The sequence below is a fragment of the Electrona antarctica genome, assembly GCF_951216825.1.
Source record: "Electrona antarctica genome assembly, chromosome: 15".
Lineage (NCBI taxonomy): Eukaryota > Metazoa > Chordata > Actinopteri > Myctophiformes > Myctophidae > Electrona > Electrona antarctica.
Window position 1 is genome coordinate 8,886,299 of NC_136796.1, and position 13,020 is coordinate 8,899,318.

The 13,020-nt window shown below is 43.7% G+C and overlaps 1 protein-coding gene across 1 annotated transcript; it reads right to left on the reverse strand.

The window, feature by feature from the left end:
- Positions 1-4,255: 4,255 nt before the first annotated feature.
- On the reverse strand, positions 4,256-12,790 carry crtap (cartilage associated protein). The gene is made up of 7 exons (XM_079523494.1): positions 12,167-12,790; positions 10,172-10,321; positions 8,233-8,404; positions 7,228-7,356; positions 6,171-6,316; positions 5,938-6,021; positions 4,256-5,031 (listed from the first exon to the last, which is right to left on the reverse strand). Exons 1-7 carry the CDS (start codon positions 12,632-12,634, stop codon positions 4,990-4,992), a joined length of 1,191 nt encoding a protein of 396 aa, XP_079379620.1. The 5' UTR covers positions 12,635-12,790; the 3' UTR covers positions 4,256-4,989.
- Positions 12,791-13,020: the final 230 nt, after the last annotated feature.

Consider the following 13,020-nt stretch of genomic DNA (forward strand, 5'->3'; position numbering starts at 1 on the left):
TTTAGATTTTAGTTTTTGGCAAATCGATTTGTGTAGAGTGAGCGTACCAAATGCGCTCTTTACAGGTCTGTTTTATCATGTATAGAGGGTTCAATTAAGTGCTGAATTTGCAGCTCAACAAAAGCTAATTCATCCTAGTGTTTGAGGACAATTTCCTGAGTGTTTTTCTTTTTTCTTTTCACAATTTTGTTAAACACAATAAACGATAACGCTTATCGTCCTATCCCTAGTTCAGGTCATTTCCAATTTAGATTTTAAGCGATACTCATTTTTACTTTAATAGATCAAAGGCTATTGGATTACTTTTAGCTTTAGTGAATAACAGATATGTATTATATAATATCTGTATTTTGTGGCGTTTCCATAGCATCCTACTGTTTTCATTCTAATGTATACAAACAGATACTTGACAGTAAGGTAACTTATTAAAACTGAGAATCAAATCCATAACAGCATCTAGTGGAGGTAAGTATTCACATTCCATGTGGCCCGTTCTCAAACGGGCTTACAGGTTGTCGTTGCAGACAGTACTGTACAACGATGAACAGATATAATGGTTACGCACATTTATTTTCCAAAGTGGGTGATGGCTGGAGGACAAGAACAACCAATGCCAGACAAATATTTGTTTGCTTTTCTTCTAAGCATATTCATTTAGCTTTTCCATGTTGTTTTAAATCAGTTTTAGCATTGTATATATTTCATAGCATCATGTTTAAAGGAGAATTCCGGACCAGCGATTTTCTTACCCAGTGTCGGAGCTGTGCTGTGCTTTGGATCTTGTTACGTATTTCTTTCACCCGTACCACTCATTATTTGATATAATTACAACAGATTAAGGAAAGAAACGGCTTATCCAGAATTCTCCTTTGAGCTTTAAGTGGGATTTAGTTTTTTTGTTTTGTTGGAGGGGTGGGAGCAGTAAGCTTCGGTCAATACTGTTTCCAGCATTTTATTAAAGATGGCAATATAAAACAATGATAGGCCTACCATAAACAAAAACGGAAAAACAACCACCAAACAATTGCAGTTTACAGAGTCGTCAGCCTACTGAAGACTTTGAAGGAATCTTATAAACGGTATTAAGTACATTTCTGGCAAAATGCAATTTGAAGTTATCTCTACATTAACCCATGGGCGTATGGAACGTGCTTTGTGAAGTCACCTTGACTTTGGACAGACAAGGAGGTATAGCTACAAATACCTTCTCGGAGTCTGAACTGAAACTGAATTGACCCGAACTCTACTGCACATGTATAATGTGGGGGAGGGTGCGGGACTCTCTGAGAATGTATAACCAGTTGTAAATATCATAACCAGTGGATCAGCAACAGAACAAAACTCCCTTAATTGTCAGTCGCTCTTGGACGATATCAGACAATACCTGTCCAGGTATCACACAGGATCAGCAGATCTCTGGTCTAAAATCGACATGCACCAATATCATGATTTCGGGTGAGCGTTTGGCACAACTGCCAATCAAAGTGACTGTACTGGCCAATCGCAATCACAGTGCATCATTTCCGGGACTTGGCTAAACACATAACAGCAAAACCATAACATCTGATTGACTTTTGAACGCAACAAATAGTGTAAAAGTCCTTTAACTTAGCTTTCTGCTCGACTGGGATGAAGAAATGAAAGACGCTAAATGTCAAGGAGTGAACGATCTGGTCTCTCCGTGCCTTGCCAGCTTTGATGTAGCAGCACTGCAGCGGTGCAGGGAAACATCTCAAACCAGGGCATGGTTGGAACTTGAAAGACTTCGGGGTTCGAGGAAAAACTAAAAAAAACCTGCAGACACGTTGGTGTTTGCAGGTGACTGGCTGCTGCTGGAATATCTCACCGTCTGGTTCACCGCCGTCTCAAGCAACGTGCTGTGTGTGATGTTAGAATGAAAGTGTGTACTGTATGTGTTTCCTCTAGGTCATAATAAACTCCTAAAAATCTGTGCCGCAGCGTTGCTCATTGTGCCAGATCTTATCGATGCAGATCAGGACAGGATGTGGTTATAGCACCGTTGCTGCCTCACAGCAAGATCGAAGGTCCTGGGTTTGACCCCGGCTGTGTGGCGCTTACTATGTGGATTTTAGACATTCTCACTGTATTCAAGTGGCTTAGGGACAATCTGATATCGTTACATCATCTTGTAGTCATCGTTTTGTACACATCAGGCCGGAAACCCTCTAAACCAGAACATCCTTTCCCTCAAACCGGAAGAATAATACAAGCGTGACTCGTACTACGCCACATCAAGCTTTTATTGGGAAGGTATTATTCTTCCGGTTTGAGGGAAAGGATGTTCTGGTTTAGATGGTTCCGGCCTGATGACTACAAAACAATGACTACAACATGATGTAACGATATCATCCGCTCCGACCAGATCACACAGCAATTTAGTATAGTACGGCAGCCGGGGTTGTGGGGTGGGAAACTTGGTATATAGTCTTTTTTATTGGCCTAAAATATTGTCTATATACATACATTCATGAATCCACTTGCTGACTGGCTGTCAGTATTGAGCTTTTTTTTTCCCATTAACATCATATATAGGCCTAAGGCAAAAATGTCAACATTTAATTTTGCTTTAAGTAGCATGTCAAAACATGGGGGTTTCATGATTCTGAATCCATTCCAAGTATAAGTTTTGCACACAAAAAAAAACACTCTTTGGGCTAAAAACGGCCATTGCAATCATCACAAATGTGATGAGGTTTTTGGGGAATTTGGGCACATATGGGCAAGTGGCTATGGCCGTTTTTAGCCCAAGGAGTGTTTTTGTGCAAAACTAATGCTTGAAATGGATTCAAAATCATGAAAACCCCCTAGTTTGACATGTCACATGCTACATAAATGAAAATTTTAAAATCTTGCCTTATATAGGATGTCAATGGTATGGTTAAAAATAATTGCTCAATGCCGACAGACGGTCAGCAAGTGGATTCATGAATGTATGTATATTTCAGGATCAACTGTCATTTGAGGCCGGTGGAAGTTGATGTATTCACTTGTGTGAGAAAAGGACAGGAGACAAAGAAAGAGTGACTGACTTTTGTCACAGTGTGACTTTGACCTGTGACCTCTACGCTTCTGACAATCAGCACTTTACCCAAAGCCCCTGGCGAACTTTGACCCCAGAGTAGCCCCATTCACCAGCCCTTTTGTCAATGAAGTTCTCAGAACAAACAAACAAACATTCTGAAAACGTTGACCAGTTTCTGTTTGAACCCGGCATCCCCGTTTTGGGCATGGCAAAAACATAGCCGATCCACAAGCTCACAATGTGTAGCCATATGTAACGTGCTGTGAGCTGTAGATCAGCTATTTTACCTATTCGTTAGAAGACAAAGTATATTTGACTTAAGTGGCTAACTAATGAGAGATGGAAAAGAAAGGAAAAAAGGTTTGAGGACAGACAGACAGACAGACTGATGAGAGGACCCACGGCATCGGAGACGGAGAGCGAGCGAGCGTATGAGTGAGCATGCCTTAGACAATGTTCCCCTGTGGGGTTTTGACACAGCAGTGTGACAAACTGCACAGACACTCAATGTTCAAACATTATTAAACGAGCCAGTGTTTTCCTTGGCTGCACTCAGCACCGATCCAGTCCCACTCAGGTTTCACCAGACGCACCCACCAAGCCAAACCTCCCCTCCTCTCTAGGATAGATTTATAAGCAACTAAAGGTTTTATAAATCAAAGGCAGGTGGACCGAAATTAATTCATTCCTGCTGAGTAAACTTTCAGATACAAAAGTTGCTAATATACTGCAATTGGCCCTGCTGGAAAGAGAGCAATCCCATCACAACGTTCTATTCCGTCTCTCTTACACGGTCTCCCTCTCAGCTTTCCTACTGTCCGTCGCTCCTACACCTTCTCCCTCTCAGCTTTCCACCCGTCCGTCTCTCCTACAGCTCGCAGCTTGTATGCCTCGTCTCTTTTACACCTCAGCTTTCCTACTGTCTATTTTGTGTTATCCTTTTAGCCTAAATGTCTTGACTGTACCTCGTGCAGTTTAAATTTCTGACTAATAAAGTATTCAATCAAATCTCTCAGCTTTCCTGTCTCTCTCCTACACTGTCTCCAGCTCAGCTTTCCTACTGTCTGTCTCTCAAGCTTCCCTACTGTTTACAGAAAAAGACTAAGGCAAGACAAATTAACTGTCTACTCTCTTACAAAACAAACATTGCAATGATGGCTAACAGATGAAGTTTGGAAGTTTACTTTTTGTAAAAAAGGACTGTAGATAATGTAAATATAAGACATTTCTTTATTTTAAAATAGAAAAAAAACAAAATACAGTGGAGGGCTGAAAACACTAAACATTGAGACTGCCCTCATCATTTTCATCATCATAGCCATTGAGCCCGATTCGATTCGTACTTTGTCGAGGGTACTCGAATGTCACAGGGGTGGAGTACCTCTCCACATCAATGTGGAGTCTAGGGGGTTTGGATCCACCGCATCCGGCTTGGCTGAGCGTCTATACGAAGCCAGGTGGGGAGCGGAGCGCATGGAATGCGTGTTGCTGCACACATTCCTACGGGCGGTGCCTGCCTGTCAGTGGAGGGGGGTGTTGAGCAGGCGCAATGTCCTCCCAGTGGGGGCTCCTCACCGGCAAGGTGAACCAGGAGTAGAGAACAACAGCAGTGGCAACACAGACGTGTGTTTTGGAGAGGAATCAATTGTCAATAATGACAATTAAACGATAACGACGATAAAAACAAACAAAGAAAAGGCCACAAGTCATTTCCTCATTGAGTCACCACGTCCACCCTGCTGACGAGCATACTAGTGCACAAACTCACACAGCGTAACAAAAATCTCCAACATCAGGAAAAAAAAAAAACTGTGACCAGTCAGGGCAGCTACTGTAAACACTGGCAAATAAATAAGAGACGAGAAGGGGGTGGGGGTGAGTCGGATTGTTTTTGCACTTGATTTTCAGTCTTTAGCCAGTGTGATTGTGATGCTTTCTAACTCTCCTCAGTCATCCAGGAACTCATCGATGAACTCCACCACCTCCCCCTGTGGACGAACACGAACACACACACACACACACACACACACACACACACACACACACACACACACACACACACACACACACACACACACACACACACACACACACACACACACACACACACACACACACACACACACACACACACACACACACACACACACACACACACACACACACACACACACACTTAGAGCTTTGTAATGGTGTGCCTGTCCATGGCACACCATTATAATGTTCTTATTTTGACCAATACTGAGAGTCAAGTCTCCAGGTTTTCTTCAGAATATGTATGACACGTATTAATGACGACACTATGGCATATTAGGAGTCCAACTAGTGCTACTGGTTCTCAAATGGTTTATTTGCAAGGACCCCCATAACTCTGAGACCCAACTCCGAGAACCAAAAGGACCCATCTGTGTTTCCGCTGAACTACTGCTCATTTTGTATGCCAAAGGCAAAAAAAAAGTATTTTGACAGAAATGTCCACCACAAATCAGCATGGATTACCCCTAATTCTCACAGATAAAACTCAAGTGCTTCGTTGCAGTAAATACCTTACTCTAAAATCTTAGTGTCACGCTGCCATCTAGTGGCCATTTGCGGTAACGCGTTAGTGATAAACAGGCCAATGACTGCAGGCAGCGATCAACCATTGACTGGATGGCTCGAACTAAAGACACTTTGTTTATGTGCTTAATTCCAGACAGAGGCTAGATCATGAGGACTGTAAACAAGCTCAAACTGTGACGGTCACACTTTTCCAGGGATCACGCAACGCGATTTAGATGTGCATCTACTCGCCTTAAATCAAAATGCCAGATAACATTCAGGAAGCATCATGTGACATGCCTGCATACACATACACACAGACACAAATATGTGAACACAGACAAGACACGTACCTCATCGTCGCTCATTAGGCGCTGTTTGGAGAACTCCAGCATTTCTAGCTGCATGGTGGTCTGGTTGAAGTACCGCACTGCCTCCTGTAACACAGACACGTTCATGTTTGTATCAGCATTCATGGAAGTGGGGGGAACAAATTCATGGGTAGGAAATTCTATGCATATTCAGTCATTTTGATCTCATGTCATACTCTGGGCGGTATAAACCCTGTAGTAAATGTGTGTCTGACCGCTCTGGGGAAGAAGTCCTCGTCCGTCAGTTCCCACCTCTCCCTGTGGAAGCGGTAGTACGCCACGTTGTTCTTCATCACCTCGTCGTTGGGATCAAACAGCATGTAGCTGGCCACGCACGGCACCGCGTTCTTCAGGTCGTCCACTGGCCACAGACACACAAACCACACATTGTCATTTAGGAATGGCGAGACCGGGCCAGCTGCAGAGCCGTTAGCCTTCATGGCTACAAGGACTCACAGCTCAGAGAGAGAAACACCAAAACAACCTATTTAGAATGATGATCTATGATGCAAGGTCTAAAGCGCATGGTGTAAGTGTCCACCTCCAGGTTCGCTAGTTAGCCCATTGAGACCTGAGGCCGATTCTAAAAACGCCTTCTAAATCCTGACCTAGGCCTAAGGCCCAATAAATTAAAATGATGTATTGAGCAAGTACGGTAAATATTTCCTTGCAAATGATGCAAGATGGTGAGTGCCGTGGAAGTACTTTCTTCTGCATTAGTCAGCCTGTGGTCTTCTCCGACACACTTGTCGATCTTTGAGCTTTCTGACTTCTCACTGTGGCAGCGTTACTATATCTCTGAAGCTGGGAATGCGTGCACATCTCCTTGTAGTTTTTTGAGTGGTGTAAACCACTCCTACAACTGGCTTTGTTAGTCCGTCTGTCTGTCTGTGCTCAAAAAATGAGCACGGTTGCTATGGTCACCCAGTTCACACGGGTGTGATTTCATTACGTCAGACATTACGTCAGACCACAGCTGATCAGTCTATATAAGACCTTACACCACTCAGTTCACACGGGTGTGTTTTTTTGTACACACTCAGGTTGTGTATTTCATAAAACTGCCTTGTGTTTTAGGCCTTTTAGGCCTCAGCCTAAATGGGTTAAGACCAACATGGCCATGGGTAGATTAGTCTGTATAGATTAGTGCAAGACGTACATTTGGTGCTTAAACAATGTAGACCCTGGGGTGAAAAGTACATCTGCGCTGGTTGTAAACTAGCAGTGGCGTTTGCGCTGTGAGAATGAAACCAGGTGTGAAAACACGCTCACTTTTGTAATAGGCGAACTGCAGGTAGTGGTACATGGTGGCCACAAACTTCTCCACAACGAAACCTCCCACCACCGGGGTCAGGTCACTCTCACACGTCACCTTCCTCTCCAGCACCTCGATGTAGTGGTCTGCACGGGGAACACAAGAGAGCACAGGGTGAAGCTAAATTAAAATCTCATGACTGTCTGAAACATTTTATTAGAATTATGTATGTTTAGGTATCATCGTTCAAAACCTGTTCTACATACAGCCAACCAGTTGAAGAAATCACAGATTGAGGCTTTAACCTTTGCTTATATGAAATATCTGAGACCATTAGGGTTTTGTGTATGATGCTTCTGAACATACATTCTATTCTGCTACTTGGACCAATCCTAACACTCTTCAAACACTATTTATTCTATTGCTAGTTTGACCACTCTTTAATCTTAAAAATGAATAACCGAAAATAGGACATCAATTTACAATTTACAATTTAGGCATTTAGCAGACGCTCTTAATCCAGAGCGATTTACATTAAGCAAGAACAAAAAACATGGGAATACATCACATATATAAAAAGCATTTATCATGAAACATGCGTAAGCTAAGAACGTAACAGTGGAATATCTATATAATGAAACTATACATATAAACTATACATATGTACTATGACGTGCTAGGACTACATACAATGCAATTATAGTGCTGTCTACATAACATGCTAAAAGTCTGTATCAAATGCTATCTAAGTCTACAAAGATGCTATCTAAGGTGGTAGTGTAAGTGCTATGGGCCATGATGGAGTCTGAAAAGGTGGCATCTACATACTTATGGTGAGTGACACGCTTCCGTAGAAGATAAAGTTGAGTCTGACTTATATGGAATCCAAATGACTGAAATCAGTCGTGGCGACTGAGAACATCAACCCATACAGAGAGACAACGCAGTTGATCTCAGAGAAGAAGACATACAGGTACATGTAGACAAAAAGATAGGGACAGCAGACAGACAGACAGACTGACCGGCGATAGACGGGTAGAAGTCTTTGAAGTCTTTGACGTCCCTTGCGCCCTCCGAGGCGGCCAGACATTCATCATAAACTTTGAAGAAGTCCCGCAATGCCAGCTCCATGTCGGCCACCGAGGTCCGGTAGTTGGCTCCGTTGTACGCCCGTACAGAGCGCACAAACAGAGTCTGGGACACAACATTACAGAAAAGGTTGAAGTGGTTAACCTTATTTTGAATTAAAAGGTGTTAAATAATAATAATAATATAACCATTGGGGGCTTTTATGCTTTTTGGAAAACAATTGAATAACTAGAAAAAAGTGGTTGTAATTTCCCTCGAGCAGCTCACTAAGTACAGTATGATGATGATGTATTGACCCACATGACATCATAAAAAGTTTATCCGGAATAAAGTCAGGCAATTACTATACTCTGGTTGCCTTTGGAAAACACACTAATAATAAATAACACAAAATAAAATGAAAACATTTACACTAGGAGCCAATAATGATTAACTGGTCCAAGAATAATAATTCACTGTTGGATTTTGGCTCAGAAACTCTTAAGACTGTAAACGTTCATTAACTTTCTGGGCATTAGAGAAAAGGAGTTGGTATTTGAAGCAAAACATGTGCTTCTGTGCCTCAGTGCACGCGAGCAGCTGATGAAGAGCATTAGCTTGAAATGCCACTGCTCTAAATGTCACTACACTCCAATACTTTGTAGGAAAATACAGTGTACAGTTCATTTGTCTTCTTTTGGTCTAGCACCTGCCTAAGGCTACAGCCACACCTAATTTTGTAAAGTTTGTGTCTGCCTATGTGGCTGTCTTTTTTGCATGGTTATAAATGTAAACGGACGTTTTGTTTTGCAGCGCTTTCTGTGTGTTGTGCACACTTGCGTTTATGTGCTACACAGCACCTCAAGTAGAGTCTATTTGAGGAAAGATAAATGCTTGAGACCGTTGCTGATTCCCCCCCCCCCTGTCCAATTGGATGAGTCTGGGAACATCAACACAGAAGGCACATCAAGCTACTCCTGTTTTTTAGGCTGTGTTGGCTGCCCAAAGCGTATATCTATTCTACGTCCGAGCATAGACATGGTAACGCACCGCCTGCCTCTGATTGGCCTACCGACACTGCCGGCCTTACCAGACTTTCCTCCGAGGTGGGTAGCTATATGCTGGATAGTCTGCCAAGAGGTTACTCCGTGGTGGGAAATAAATAAATAATACAAGTACGATATAATACAAGAGAATGACAGCTTGGCACGCGCGACAGTAACTTTTATGTTTTGTAGAAGAGGCAAACTAATATATTGTTTATGCCGTTTATTTTACATGTAAACTTGAAACATTATTGTACTGTAAAAATGTGTCTTTTCCCTTGATCTTTATTAGTATAATAGTATTAGTTTACTATAATTAAATTAATACACGATAATCAACACTAACACTTTAATTTAGAACACCCAAATCAAATCATACAAATACGTGTTCAATCAATCAATCAATCATTCATTCATTCAAAGCAAACGGCATAAACAATATTAGTTTGCCACAAATAAAAGTTACAAGTTACTGTCATTCTCTTGTACTTGTATTGTTTCCCACCTCGGACGGAGGTGAGACCAGCGGTATTCTGTCGGTAGGCCAATCAGAGGCAGGCGGGGCGTTACCATGTCTATGCTCGGACGTACAATAGATATACGCCTGCCCAAAACAAGCTGTGTACAGGTGCTGCCACACTATCGAAAGAGCCGCGCACGTTCTCGGCTGCGCGCAGCTTAAATTCTGAGTTTTAAGCTGCGCAGAGCTTAAGAAGTGCGTGGCTGTCGACCGTTTTGCGCTTAGGTGTGGAAAGGGCTTACCACCTGCATAATCAGCCCACAACCAGTGTGCAGGTGTGACCATAGCCTGGCTAAAACCTTTATGTACTTGTGTGTGTGTGTTTACCTCATAGGATTTGGTCTCCAGGTCTTTCAGGTGGTCTTCGGCTCCAGGCAGGCTCTTGTAGTAAGCCATGTTCCTCTGCATCATCTCATCGTCTGGGTGTTTGAGCAAGAAGGTGTGGGCTGCCGACACTGCCTTGGCAAGGTTGTCAGACTGCATGGGGGAGTGCAGTAGCTTAATTAAAACCTAATTTCAATATAATTTACTTCTCTTGAAATTCTTATACAATGGAAATAATGTAGACAAAAATCTTAAGGCCTATTCATGCTCCAGTTTTAAGTGATAAGGTGAGTAAAAACAGAGAGATGTGTTTGGGTGAGCGGTGAGTCGCTTCCCAAGTTCCCAGCAAGCACGGTCAGGACCAGGACGAATTAGTGAGCAGAATGTGACGAAAATTAAAGCCTGGGAAGTGGGTACCGAGGCTAACGAATTAGTGGCGTCTCTATTGGGGCCAGATCAAGTCAAACCAAGACTAGTCTGATCTGGCCCAGAATATCACCTGATTTCAACCAACATACATTCTGCCCACTAAAACGGACATCCCTGGATGAATCGGAGAGAGTCCGATTGAGGCCAGATCATAACTAGTCAGATCTGGCCCAGAATAATCTATATTATTTCAACTGGTGAAGACATCCTGGAATTGACGTAAAGATGATCTGGCCTAGTAGTCCTGACCGTCACCGGAGGACATCATCATAACGTAATTTGGCTTGCTGGGTTACCACCAGGGACGAATAGTTTTCATAATCCTCAAGGGGGCCCGTGCCGCCCCGCCTCCCCGCACCCCCCCCGCGGGGAAAATAAAAGTTGTTGTTTTTTCTTTTCACACTAAACTCAAGCGTTTAGGTTCTAAACACTTATTTGTAACACTTTTTAAACGTCACAGTGTTTAGTTTATAAACAGAAGAGCATGTTTAAATGCCATGATTGCAGGCTATAGTCCTGTCTGGCATCATGAGTTCTCTTTCTCTCTCTCTCTCTCTCTCTCTCTCTCTGAGGGCCTAGCTGTCTCTCTCTCTCTCTCTCTCTCTCTCTCTCTCTCTCTCTCTCACAGACGCGGTCAATAATATATAGCATAAATAATAGGCCAAATTTCCCTCTATCTGTGACTGTGATCAGCTCCTCACACACATACCTGGCAGGTTAAGCACCCAGATTAGCATTTCAATGCCTGATCTGCATGTGTACAAGGGACAGGCAACGCGGTCCACCCCCCACCACCACCACCCCCGCCCCGGACAGTGAGAAAAACAGACGTGTTAAGGTGCCAGACTTGGATGGTTAGAGCGGCGCGATTGTATACACAGTCAATGCAAGACGAGAATTGCGCGAACGGGCGCGACCTGATGCGGCACAAACGGGACGAACCGAGGCGAATATATATTCAGGTCCAATTCCTCTACTAGAAATCCCCTAAAATCATCAAGGGGGCTCGAGCCCCGCAGCCCCCACGTAGTCGTCGTCACTGGTTACCACTGTGGCGTGATGTCATGTTGTAGTTTCCGGTGGTCACCTTATCACCTATCCTTGGAGTATGAAAAGGCCTTTAAACATCTTTGCCTATTTTAAATGGGGGTACAGTGGGCTAGTCAAATTCAATGTGTGGGTCAGTGACATGAAAAAAACAACAACAACCAAAAAGTGTCCCAATGAGAACACGTTTTGCCTGGTGGAAAGCCTGGTGAGGCGAGGTTACGTTTTGCCCTCAAATGACCCTCACAGAAGAAAGTTGGTTGAAGGACAGTGAGCCCCCCATTGCGCATCCGTGACATGTGGGTCATATGCCATAACGTTTATTACATAATAATAATAATAATAATAATAATAATAATAATAATAATAATAATAATAATCCACCCGTGAGTCTGACATTATATTATTGAATATGATGCTTGATTGAACCATGATGGGACACACACACACTGGCCTCACATGCATGTTTCACACAATACAACATTTTGTATGGAACTTGTTTGTCTCTCTCTCTCCACTCACTTTGAAGTAGGCGTACTGCAGGAACCGGTAGGGCTCCCGTCTCTCGAACTCGTCCACGGTGTCGCGGCTGGGCATGGTCTGCCTGAATGCGGGCAGGCCTCCCTTGCAGCGCTTCAGGCACTGTGCGCGCTTCATCACGTTGCCGAACACCCGCAGCTCCGGGAACTCCGTGAACTTCTCCTCGTCTTCCATGCGCAGCGAGCTGCAGTTGAGGTTGCAGAAGGCCTCGCTGTCGCGCAGCAGCCGGTAGAGGCGCAGCGACACCTCCAGGTACTCCACCGTCTCCTTCCACTTCTCGCCGGTGTACTGGTCCAGCGCGTACTTGTACGCCGAGTCCAGCGGCATGAGCTCGTGTCTGGGGAAGCTCCGAAAGCTGTACTTCTCGTACTGGCAGTAGGCCGAGCAGAATAAACAGAAGAACAGCACTACGGTGGCGAACAGTTGAGAAGATGTTGAGGAGGAGGCCATCTTTCTTTTGAGCTTCTCGGGTAGCTACGTCCCCAAACTTTGCTTGTGGTGGTGGGTCTCTCTCTGGTCTGGTCTTTAGCACCGCCTCAACTTGCACCACGTATCCGGACACATCACTCCCTGCCCCCGGTTGACTGGGCTGGGGTGGGTCGGTGAAGGAGGGTGGGTGCTACTGGAGCTGCTTGCTCCTCCCAGTTTAAATCACTGTTGTGTTTACACTTTACAGCCGGGCTCAGTCTCATGTTACATGTTACAGAAATACTCACAAGTAGAAGTCCAGAATTAAAAATGTACTTGAGTAAAAAAGTACTAAAGTAGCCTATTGGTATCAAAATATACTTAACAACGGTAAAAGTATTGTGCAGAATGTCCCATTTCAGAAGTTT

What these genes read in the sequence shown, in the direction of transcription:
- crtap (XM_079523494.1), bottom strand. Translation starts at nt 12,634, where the DNA reads ATGGCCTCCTCCTCAACATCTTCTCAACTGTTCGCCACCGTAGTGCTG. An exon ending in GCAGTTCGCCTATTACAAAA is followed by an intron (nt 6,317 to 7,227) that starts GTGAGCGTGTTT and finishes GTCTGTGGCCAG; the next exon opens with TGGACGACCTGAAGAACGCG. An exon ending in GCCTAATGAGCGACGATGAG is followed by an intron (nt 5,032 to 5,937) that starts GTACGTGTCTTG and finishes GTTCGTCCACAG; the next exon opens with GGGGAGGTGGTGGAGTTCAT.